Here is a 12,505-nt window from a genome sequence, read left to right as displayed (position 1 = left end):
CCATCATCTAATAACTACTACAAAATGCATTCCCTTAGGCCCTAATAAGGTGAAGTATCATGTAGTCGACATTCACATGACACCACTAAGGGAATCACAACATACATACCATAAAAATATCGAACACATATCATGTTCACATGATTACTAGCAACAAGATTTCTCCTATGACCTCAAGAACAAAAGTAGCTACTCACAAGTGATAATCATGCTCAAGATCAGAGGGGTATTAAATAGCATAATGGATATGAACATATAATCTTCCACCAAATAAACCATATAGTAATCAACTACAAGATGTAATCAACACTATTAGTCACCCACAAGCACCAATCTAAGGTTTTGGTACAAAGATTGAACACAAGAGATGAACTAGAGTTTGAGAGGAGATGGTGTTGTTGAAGATGTTGATGGAGATTGCCCTCCCCAAGATGGGAGAGTTGGTGGTGATGACGATGACGATGATTTCCCCCTTCGGGGGGGAAGTTCCCCCGGTGGAATCGCTCCGCTGGAGGGCAAAAGTGCTCCTGCCCAAGTTCCGCCTCGAGACGGCGGCGCCTCATCCCTAAAGTCCTCTCCTGATTTTTTTTCTAGGTCAAAATGACTTATATACCAGAAGATGGGCACCGGAGGTGAGCCGAGGAGGGAACAACCCACCAGGACGCGTCTGGGCCCCCTCTGGTAGTTATTTGTTCCAATAATTCTTATTTATTCCATAAAAAATCCCCGTGAAGTTCCAGCTCATTTGGAAATGTGCATAATAGGTGCCTGACATAGCTTTTTCAGGTCCAGAATTCCAGCTATCGGCATTCTCCCTCTTTGTGTGAACCTTCCATATTATGAGAGAAAATGCATTAGAATTACTCCAAAAAGCATTATTATGCATATAACCATTATAAATAACAGTAGGAAAACATGATGCAAAATGGACGTATCATTCACCGATCCCACTACGGCAATTTCTGCATGGGCACAACATATCTTCGGCCCCGTTGTTGTGAGGAGGAGCGGATTCCATAAACTGATTCACGCCAGCCATGTATGGTGGCGTGAGGACCGCTCCATGAGTAATCCAACCACGATCCATTGCTTGTACAATATGAAAAGTAAATAGAACGCACCTGATATTTGCTACGATGTTTTTCAGTAAACATATCTCACCTGAAATCGCCCTTGTTTGACGCTGCAGCTGTCGCGTGTGACTTCACCCTTCAACTATGGCGCGTGGCCTCGTTGTACCCTCGCAACCATGTTCACCTCGCCATACCCTCGCAGCCATGTTCACCTCGCCGTGCCAGCCTCTCGACTAGCTTCCGGGGGCGTGGTATGATGGAGGGTCCTAAACCGGCGATCCCAATTCCTTTGTTAGGAGGGAACCGGACGATCCCAATTCCAAGTTCCCGCTATTATGAAAAGAGATTCCGCTAAATGAGTTAGCTGAAAAACAATTACTCATTATTTTTCTGTTTACATTTACAAAAAAATACCCACCAACATTAACGTGACACTGAGACTCGTCCCAGGAAATGGACAAGCATAGTGATGGCCCAATACGTTGCCAAAAATCAGTCCGGAACGTCACGAAAGTTGGTTAGGGCCCTGCTCCGGGAGGAAAACACCTCGTGACGGTGGATTGTCACAGAAATGATTTTATGCGTCATTTCCTGTTTCGTCACCAGGGTTTTTGTCACTAAATAGACCAAAATTTGTAGTGGAAGAAGATGAAGTGGACATCGAGGGGGGGGGGGTCTTCGTTTTTTGCCGATGAGCTCGCCACCCAGGCCAATGCAAACAAGAAGCGCCAAAGCATTCAAACGAAGGCGTACACAAAGGATGAGGACAAACTCCTTTGTGAATGTTGGAGGGACATTGGACAAGACCCCAAGATCGGCACCGACCAAAAGGCATCAACCTTTTGGCTAAGAGTTCATCGCCAATTTCATGAGCGCAAGAAGTTCGCTCCGTACAAGGTGGAGAGCAAGCGTGGGTGGGTGTCCCTTTCAAAGCGCTGGAGGGTCATACAACAAGAGTGCAATAAGTTTTGTGCCACCCTTGAGAGCATCGAAGGCCGTCCCATGAGTGGCCTCGGCATCAAAGACATGGTAAACATTCCTCCATCTTTGTTTTGTTGTTTCATGCTTGCCTGACCGTTATCCATATGAATATGCATTCTTGTCTTCATTTGTAGGCATTCCAAGCTTTGGAAGCATTCAAGGCCCAACATGGGAACAAGCCGTTGACTCTCACCCATTGTTGGATGGTCATAAAGGGCGACGAGAAATTCAAGGAGCAATATGCGGCCCTCCAGAAGAATGGAGGCCTGGAAGCCGTCGAGGAGCATGGTGTGGGAGAGAAGCCGCGACCGCGGGAAAGACCAACTCCAAGGTAGAGGACAAGCGTGATGCGGCGTCGATTGCGTTGCAAGCAACTTTGCAAGGCATAATGACCCAAAAGGATCCAAGGGAGGAGAAGCGTCGGCAAGACAAAGAAGAGCGAATAAAGACCTGCATGGAGATATAAAGCAAGAAGCTCGAGATGGAGGCGAAGATGCAAGCAAAGAAGCTCGAGATGGAGGTGAAGAGGCAAGCGAAGATGCTCGATCGAGGCGACCAAAGCCAAGACCAAAGCAAAAAGAAGTGGCGCTCTCTTCCATATTGAAGGGGGTGGAGATCATGAAGGTGGACTTGAGCACCGTATTCCCGAGGAAGTGGCCTTGGTTCGAGAAGATGCAGGCAGATATGCTCAAACTTGATTATTGATCTATCGTGGAGAGCGCCATCTTTTTGTATGTCGACAAGCGTGTCGGCATGACCACGGTCGAGATGGCGTGGTTGAGCTCCCGCCCATTTTTTGTGTGCTGGCATGTGTGCCGACTGCTGGCAAGCGCGCCAACATGAACTGTGTGGTGTTTTTTTGGAGGCTTGCATGTATGTCGGACGTTGCATGGCCGCCGACATGAACTCTGGACGATGTTATGGCTGTTGGCATGATCTTTGGCCATGGGTTCTTTTTAAATTGTTTTCTGCACGGGTGAAAATTGGGTCAACCGATTGGGTGCACTGGTCTGACACAGACGAACGATGAACGGGCAGCCAGTCCAAACAAAAAAAAGCAAACAAAATAGGCGTTAATTTAGATTTGGATCTGCGCGTTGCTCTTAGATCGAAGGAAAAGGTTTGATGAGCTAGCCTGCCGTGCCTGATCACGGACTGGACTGGACTAGCATGGGCACACGATTTATAAATAGCAAGCAGCTGGCGCAGCAGGGAAATGGCCACGGCACGGCCTGTTCCAGTTTGACCGCACCACGCCCTGGCGCGCTGCGACGCTGCCCGGAGCTGGACGGACCGGTTTCCAGTCGTTTACAGCTCCCTGTCTTCCGCCGGGAGGAGATGAAACAGGCAGGCCTGCGGCTGTGACTGTGGCCGTGGCCGTGAGACCGGGGGCGGGCGGGCAATCACTGCGTGCTTATCGGCCATTGATTGCAGCAGAGGCAGAGCAGAGCCAGTCAGCCACTCAGTCAGATCGGTCGACTGCATGCTTAGCATTGAAGCGGATCGACGACGGGCGCACGCATTGATACGTGCCGCGACACGACAGCGCCGAGATGGATGCATGGATAGGTAGGAACCGAACCACCTGTCCTAGTAGAGGAGAGGACCCAGGCCCATAAACGCACGCTTTCATTTCATCACCTACGGCCAGCCGTCCTCCTACGCCACCATCATCACCACATGCACGCACGCACGCACGTAAGTAAGTAGCCACATGTGTCCATCCACAACCAAACAAACGGACATAGTATAGTAGATAAATTCGAGCTCACAAGGCGGGCGTCTGACTTTGTTCAGAACGAAGGTTGAACGGCCGTTTTTGTTCACCACCGTTGGAAAAAAGGCGAGGCGTGACGACACGACAGACGGGGTAAGCGTAACGCGAGGGCGAGGGGCGAGGCTACCGTTGGTGACGGCTGACGGGGTAGGGTGGCAGGGCACTGTAGGCTCCCTACCCGAGGCGCCAGCGCCTGGGCCTGGGCCTGGCGGTGGCCTCCTGGTGGGGGAACAGTGGTTCCTAAGGCCCTGTTTGGTTCAACTTTTATTGACGAATTTCGCTGCCGCGCAGCAGAATCTGAACCAAAAGGTGAACCCAGCAGAATCCGATTTTAGAAATCCGCTGCCAAAATCTGAACCAAAAGCGAAAGCATCCCAGGACGTGCTTTCCAAAATCTGATTCTGCTGCAGGTCAAAATCTGAAAAAACTGTATCAGCTAGTTTGTCAAATGACCTACATCTTTTTCACATCAGATTTTTTATAGCTGTTTTTTCACAACAATTTTTTCACAGCTGTTTTTAAAAATCCACAGCTGAACCAGACAGGGCCTAAAACGGTAGCCGCTGCGGCCGCGAGCAGTGGCCACTAAGCGGGCGGGCAGCGGAGCAGAGCACGGAGCACCGCACCGCGCCGTGCCACTAAAAAGTCTAGAGAGAGCGGCCAAGGACGACGGAAAAGCCCCGCCCAATCCGTCCCCAGGCACGCCCACGCCCCACGCCTCACGCCCGCGTCATAAAATCGTGGGCGACTCGTGTCCCAGTCCCCAGCAGGCTCAGGCTCAGGCTCAGCCACAGCCCACAGCGACGCGGCAGCGGCAGCGGCAGTGGCAGCAGGAACAGCACCCCAACAGCGACCTTGCTTCCGCGCGCGGCAGCCGAGGGAGGGGGGAGGAGGAGATCGAGGGCGGCATGGGGACGGGGGGCTAGAACAAGGAGATGGCTGCAGAGCGACGCCCTCGGGGGCATTAATGGGGCCCTCCCCCTGCTCCGCATCCCGCTGCTCCCACATCCTCCCCGCGGCCGCGCGCGGTTGATTCGCCCGCCTGCTTTTAACCGCGCCCCCTCTTTTCCGGACGGGACGGCTGGGCTGCGGGCGGGCGCCATGGGCATCGATCTCAACGCGGCGGGCGAGCCTGGCAAGGCGGCGGCGGTGTCGGTGTGCCGGGACCTGTGGCACGCCTGCGCGGGGCCCGTCGTGGCGCTGCCGCGCCGGGGCAGCGCCGTCGTCTACCTGCCGCAGGCGCACCTCGCGGGGGCCGGCGGCGGGGGGGACGTCCCGGTGGCCCTGCCGCCGCACGTGGCGTGCCGCGTGGTGGACGTCGAGCTATGCGTGAGTCCTTCGGAGCACGCCGCGCCGCTGCTCGTGTCATTGCTCGTTTTTGGCCTCTTCCTGTGCTGGCTGTGGTGCTGATCTGGTGACTGTCTCTGCTGCAGGCGGATCCGGCGACGGACGAGGTCTATGCGCGACTGGCTATGGTGGCGGAGGGCGAGGTAAGAATAGATGCCGCTCCATCCAGTCACTTTGCTGGATTCATGTGTGTGCCCCCATGATTTTTTCCATGGGATTTTGGGGGTGTGAGGTGAAATGTGTGGCCGCTTCGGTTGGTGTTCAGGTTTCCGCATGCTGCAATGATGCAGTGTAATTAATAACGCCTACATTTTGTTTACTAAGTACATGTGTACATAAACTACTAGGTGTTTTTAGCAATTCCTTAGTACTCCATCATTTAGCTACGGAGTACTTCATTTACTGCATGCATCCTAATCCACGGAAGACCTTTCGTCGTGCAATGTTTCTTGATTTAGCATGCCTGGCCTATTAAGCTAACTAGGGATAGTTGCTGTAAAAGAAAAAGCTAACTAGGAATGCCAGTACTATAATCTATCAACTTAAGTCACCAATGCGAAATGACAAACTTCTGGATTTCTCTTCTATTAGAAAGGAGAGAAATGGAATGTTCTGTTTTTGAAGTTGAACTGTTGATTGTTCCTATGGACATGCCGAATGCATCATAACCGCACAATCTCGATTGGTTCAGGTCTTTGAGAAGAACATGGGAGGTGGTAGGTTTGAAGGCGAAGATGACATGGAGGATGGCGATGGAGAAAGGAAGTCCCGGATGCTGCACATGTTCTGCAAGACACTAACGGCCTCTGACACGAGCACACACGGGGGATTCTCTGTTCCCCGCCGTGCTGCCGAGGACTGTTTCCCTCCACTGGTGAGTGAGTTTGGAAATTCTGTCTGGGCCATTTGGCTCTTGAAATGATTCCTTGTTTTCATGGTTTGTATGCGCCTCTAACCACTTCAATTATATTGTTTCTTTTTAGGACTACCAGCAGGTCAGGCCTTCCCAAGAGCTTGTTGCAAAGGATTTGCATGGAGCGAAGTGGAGGTTCCGCCATATCTATAGAGGTGAGATCAGTGCTGAAAATGTAGTGCTTGACCAGGAGCATGCAGTGCTCTTTTTTGCATTACGTATTATTTTTATGTTGCTGGTAAACGTTACACTTGATGCTTCAATTGGAAGATTATGTATGATATTTCCATCTAATCATTTATTCGGAGGCAAAGAAAGCCCACTGAAGAAGCTCTCTGTAACTGCTTTTTAGTCGTCAAACACACATACCTAATATAATTTTGGAGAACTCTTTTAGTGAGCATTGTTAAATATATGGAAGATGTAGCCTCAACTCTAAATTTCCACTTTCAGCTCACAGGTAGTTCTTTTTTGTAAGCTGGGCGTTGTTATTGTTCTCTTTTTTCTGTTTAGCCCTTTGATGGACTGGCATAAGTTCCCTTGGTAACCTTTCCCAGCACCACATCTTATGCTTCATAAGCAGGTTTATTTACACAGCCCAAAATTTACTAATATGAGTTAGATTATGCATTTGCAACTTACATTATTATTTTTTGTTTATTGCACTATTAATTAACACAGCGCCTTACATTTTTTTTTCAAAATAATGGTCAGACTGCTCTCCGCGGTCCTATCATTCATTCTGATTTTGAAGCAAATATATCAGTATCTTGTTGTTCTAGCAATGTACATGTGCGATGTTATGAAAATGCTCCTTTGCTTCCAGGTCAACCACGTAGGCATCTTTTAACGACTGGATGGAGTTCGTTTGTCAATAAAAAGAAACTTGTCTCTGGGGATGCAGTCTTATTTCTCCGGTAAGCAAATGAACAATGATGAACTTTAAATCTTTCTGTCCTTATTTCTCTTATTCATAAAGTGTTTTCCCTTTTATAGTGGTGATGATGGTGAACTACGACTTGGTGTAAGGAGAGCCATTCAGCTTAAAAATGAGGCCCTTCTGAAATCTTTCAATAGCAACAGCTCAAAGATACACACACTGTCTGCTATGGCTAATTCCTTGAAACATAGAAGTGTTTTTCACATCTGTTACAATCCAAGGTTTGTTAATTAAGCATATAATTTTCATTCTTAAGTAGTATTATAAGGTTGCCCTAAAATTGGACATATAATTCTGGATGATACATTATTGGTGCTATTAATTAACACAGGGCCTTCCCATACATTAAGTAGTATAGTGGTGATGATGGTGAACAAGGAGGTTATTGGTGCTCGCTAAAAATAGCAGTATGATACAACCCTGTTTGTATTTGTAGGTTTCTAGTTTGAGCACATACTCCCTCCGTCCGAAAAAGCTTTTTCGGATGGAGGGAGTATATAAGTCATATTGTTCATCAAGAAAATACATTATAATATTTAACTACAAAAGGACAGTAAAACCTGTTCACTGAAACCATAGAAAAGCTATTCCTTTTAGGTTGGGCGAGCATAAAACATGTACATACTTTGAATCTGAATTTATTAAACTCTCTACAGGGCTGCTGCATCCGAATTTATTGTTCCGTACTGGAAGTTCCTGAAGAGCCTGAATCGTCCATTTTGTATTGGAATGAGGTTTAAGATTCAGTACGGGAGTGAAGATGTTAATGAGAGGTCTGTCCCTTTCAACTCAACTAAAATTTAGTTTTGTACAATATGTAACTGAGTTTTACTTCCTGTTTTGTAGGCGATCTGGAATAATTACAGGTATTAATGAAGTAGACCCCATTAGGTGGACTGGTTCAAAATGGAAAAGCCTGCAGGTAGGCATTTTAGTCGATTGCATTAAGCATTTAGGTCTTAGCAATTCAGAACGCCATTATCTTCGTCCTGCCTTGCAGTATTTTGGATAATTGTATTTTTTTCTGGGCCCTTTATATTGCCTGACCATGAACCTGACTTAAAATGCTCTAATGAGGCTTGAAGGACTTTAAAGTGCTCACAATGTGCTATAAGACACATCCTCACATTCAGGTTTACTCACCCTTAAATTTATGCACAGAGACTTGTCAATCCACCTTATGGCCTTACCAAAAAATAGTGTTTACACATAGCCTAAAATGCAATTTTTTAGATACTAGATAATTGCAATATTCTATTATGTTAGCCTGTAATTTACCTGCCCATATTAATGTGATTGTGTAAATAAATGTTTATAAAACTAGAGGATACCCCGCACGTTGCTGCAGGAATTGGTTGATAACATGAGAACCAAAATTTAAAATACATGACTTATTATATTTGATTATGTATAGTTGTAACAATCTTTATTAAATGTAAGTAAAATAATTAGATGGAAAAAAATTCCCATGCATGGTTGAATGTTATGGTGGGTCTTTTCCCATGCATGATTGCATGTTGAGGTGGGCATTATCCCATTCATTATTGTATGATGAGGTGGCATGCTTGCATGTTGAGATAAATAGTTAGTGGGGATGACTCTCTTAGGTATATAGGATATAGGATTCTGCCCGTGATTTACCTACCTAAAAAAAACTTATTTGGTGTCATGGTTTTAGTTCAAATTAGTATTGTTTTGACCAAAGTAGGCTTATAGCCATAATAATGAAGTTTTTGGGGTCATTTTCCATTGCTTTCTCAAGTTCCAAGCTAATACTAGTATTGTTTAACTAAGCTTGGATTTTCATAGCTAATGACCGATCTTATTGTTTATAATAATCTATCAACGATGTGAAAAACTCTATACCATGATTTTTGGAGGTGAGCTCCGTATCATCGTATATTTTACGCATGAATTTCAACTCGATCCAATCGGCCTTATTTTGGAACGAATCTTCATTGATACCAAGAGCAATAGCGCGATCAATTAGATTATCATATATCAATTTATTAATGACAATTATTGGCTTACCAAAGGAAACATAATTTTATTCGGTAAGTCAATATAAGGTGGGACAATTAAGGCGGTTTTCAAGGAAAAAGGAATAGTTCTTTTTTTAAGCAAGTGGTAGAGATTAAGTCGCACATTTTATTATTTAGATTTTATCCTTTGGGTAGGGGTACTTTTTAAAACATAGCATGGTGATGAAAATGTCTTTTTAGAAAATGAATTGATAATTGGAAGTTATGTCCTAATTTGCTCTAGCTGTAGAATCACTGAAGCTGCATTAAGAGTTGTACTGTACTCCCTCCGTCCCATAATATAAGAGCGTTTTTTGACACTAGTGTACTGTCAAAAACACTCCTAATATTGTGGGACGGAGGGAGTATCTTTTATACCAAGCATTAATTAATAGCTGACTGGTTCACTGATTATCTGTGAACTGAAATGATACCCTCTTGTTCAGGTAAGATGGGAGGATGGCACAGACTGTAATAGCCAAAATAGACTATCTCCATGGGATATCGAGATAGTTGGTGGCTCGGTCTCTATTGCTCAGTCTCTGTCAGCATCCAGTTCTAAACGAACTAAACTGTGCCCTCAGGGCAATGTGGACGTCCCAACTCTGTGTAAGTTCCCACTTCCCACGGCACAGTGCTGACGTTTTCTACGACTCTTAACCATATGTTAACTGACTTGGCCATAAAATGTTGTAGATGGAAATGGTCGTCCGGACTCCGTGGGAGCTGATAAGCTCCCCAGGGTCTTGCAAGGTCAAGAATTGATGGGTTCTGGAACTCATCGTGTTACATGTCCTCCTCGGCCAGGTGGCGCCACAGAATTCAGGCGTTCTGATGGTACGGGGTTCCTTGCTGATACACGAAGCTGCATGCTGAGTGGTCCAGCAAGCAGGCTTCCACCTCAAAGCCCCTATTTCGCCTACCAACCTGTAGGCTTCGGTGAATCCGTTGGGTTCCCGGAGGTCTTGCAAGGTCAAGAAGTTTGTCAGACGGTTCCTTTGTTCCAAGGAATGGTGTCTGATACATGTTCCGCCAAAGGGGGATATGGGCTGTACAACTACATGTGCACCTCGTCCGCCATGAACGGAGGGTTTTCATCTGCAGCTCAAGGATATCCTCTCTCCCTGTCTACTCCGCCGCCAGCAGAAGTGGCTTCGCCCTCATCCACAGTTGCTGCACCACAGCTCTGGCTGGCCAGCAAGAACAACGAAGAAGCTGCGATTGGCAGCCAGCCTAACCCACTTGGAACTCGAAAGGCTTCTGGTGATGGTGCTGCTAAGCTTGGGTCTGATGGAAGGAAGGTTGCCAGAACCAGTTGCATGCTTTTCGGGTTTTCCTTGACTGAGAAGATGTTGCCAACGGAAGAAGACTGTGCCAAGGAAGGGAACCATGAAGTCGACTGCCAGAATCCGCGGATGCTAGACTTGTTTGGATACAACCGCGCCACTCCCGGCGCTCTTCATGCCCTCTGCGCCGCTCCACTGGGAATATGATGCCACTCCAGTTCCAGTATGATCCAAGTACTTCGTAGTGCTCTTTCTAAGAAACTTTAATAATTAGTCTTTGCGCATTCAGGGACCTTCGGTGAATATGCATGTGAGCATGCAGCTGCCACTCGTTGCATTTTCCCTCGGTCGTTCGGTCCCAGCCGTATTCCTGATGCACACTACTTGTCGTTCTAGTCCATCCAATCCTCCAGCCTTATATGTATTTTAGACGACTTTATGTGTGTCGCTTCTGTATCTGTATCGAACCTTGATTTGCTATCTCCTTGGACATGGATGTATCACCGCTAGTACTTAATTTATGCCATGTGTCTAATGGACCCTATTTCGTGTTTTTGCCTTATCTTTGTCCAATACGGCAACGTTTACAGTAGTGTTAGACGGAGAGATTTTGAATATTTTAAAGCTCAGTCGATTGACCAAACCATCAATTTTGCCAAGTCTCTGTCATATGAGAATTTCCTAGCTCTCTATTAAAATTGAGATCCCTAAAAAAAAACTTAGCTCCGAGAACAAACACTATGTGCGTCCAAATTTTCACAAACCAGATGTAGTTGTGGGAGGTTTGCGGAGCCTGGACGTTCGCCTGGCCAACCAAAAGCCATCACGCGTTGTGCTATTTGGCAAAGGACTGCTAACGAACCCATTACCTATGGTTCAACATAGGTGTTCGCAACCAACTGAACTAGCTTAAATTCTGGGCAATAATTAGGTTAGGTAATATTTATACTCCACGATGACGCGACCATGAGAAAGATAAACCATTTTCTTTCTTTTCTTTTTTAACCTTTTTTTCTTCCCTTTTGTACTGTCTTTTGTTTTATTTTTCTAGATAGTCAGCTGCTTTGTTAGTATATACAACATAGTGGTAACTTTTTTCTAAAGTACATTCTGGTATTTAACCTAAAAAAACGTTGTTGACATACCTTGCGAACTTATGTGTAATAATATGATAATTTTTGCACGAGACCTGGTAATTATGTGCAACACAGACCTGATAACTCGAGCACAACCACCAAGGTAAAAATTTGACCTCAGGAAAAAAAGTTGTTGTAACACACTTCCATAACTTTCTCCGTAAAGAGCATGGTAATTTATAACCTCTGAACTTGATAACTCACACACAAAAATCACGATAACTTTTGACCTAGAGAAAAAAATAGTTGTTATAACGCACCCGGATAACTTTTTCGTAAAAAACATGGTAATTTATACGGCACGACCCTGATAACTCATGGACAAAGACCAGGTAACTTTCGACCCGGAGAAATAAAGTTTATGAAAACTTTCCTTGATAATTTGTGTGTAAATAGGATGGTAATATACGCACCATAGACCTGATAAAAAGTTGATATCATTCTTGATTTTCTCTATTCGAAAATTTAAAATGTTTTGTAGTTCAAACCGATGGTCCGATTGAAAAATATTTTTAAAAAATCAATCGTGGCGAGACCTTCTAAAGTATACCTATGTTGATGTGTTTCAACATCTTTTTGGGATCAAACGTTATCACGCCAGGGCTAAGTAAGATACCACGTCTATGGTGTGTATACTACCATGTTATTTTCACATAATTTATCGAGGGTATATTTTCAACAATTTTTTGCCCCAGTTCCAATTTACCGTTGTGTTGTGTGTAAATTATCACCCCTGCGATGCGTATATTACCATGATATTCACAAACAAATTACGGGGTATTGTTTTCAACAACTTTTTCTCTTGATCAAAAAGTTATCACGGTGTTTATGTATCAGTTATAAATTTGTGATGTGTATATTACCGTGCTATAACATAGAAATTATCATGGAGATATTTCGTCAACCCCTCCCCCATGCCAAAGTTATCAGGACCGAGGTACACAAGTTAGCAGGTCTGTGATATGTGAGTTACCATGCTATTCACATAAAAGTTACCAGTGGGTATTTCATCAACCCCTCCCCCCCCCCCC

General features: G+C 45.4%; 1 protein-coding gene across 1 annotated transcript; it reads left to right on the top strand.

The window, feature by feature from the left end:
- The first annotated feature begins 4,874 nt into the window (after positions 1-4,874).
- Positions 4,875-10,893, top strand: LOC123062082 (auxin response factor 3). Its single transcript, XM_044485417.1, has 10 exons — positions 4,875-5,160; positions 5,265-5,321; positions 5,870-6,052; positions 6,162-6,246; positions 6,918-7,008; positions 7,088-7,252; positions 7,688-7,804; positions 7,878-7,953; positions 9,499-9,661; positions 9,749-10,893. The coding sequence occupies exons 1-10, from the start codon at positions 4,933-4,935 to the stop codon at positions 10,543-10,545; spliced, it is 1,962 nt and encodes a 653-aa protein (XP_044341352.1). The 5' UTR covers positions 4,875-4,932; the 3' UTR covers positions 10,546-10,893.
- The last annotated feature ends 1,612 nt before the right edge of the window (positions 10,894-12,505 follow it).

Source organism: Triticum aestivum, chromosome 3A (genome assembly GCF_018294505.1).
Source record: "Triticum aestivum cultivar Chinese Spring chromosome 3A, IWGSC CS RefSeq v2.1, whole genome shotgun sequence".
Classification (NCBI taxonomy): Eukaryota; Viridiplantae; Streptophyta; class Magnoliopsida; order Poales; family Poaceae; genus Triticum; species Triticum aestivum.
The sequence above is the reverse complement of the archived record's forward strand: the minus strand, read 5'-3'. Positions and strand labels throughout refer to the sequence as shown.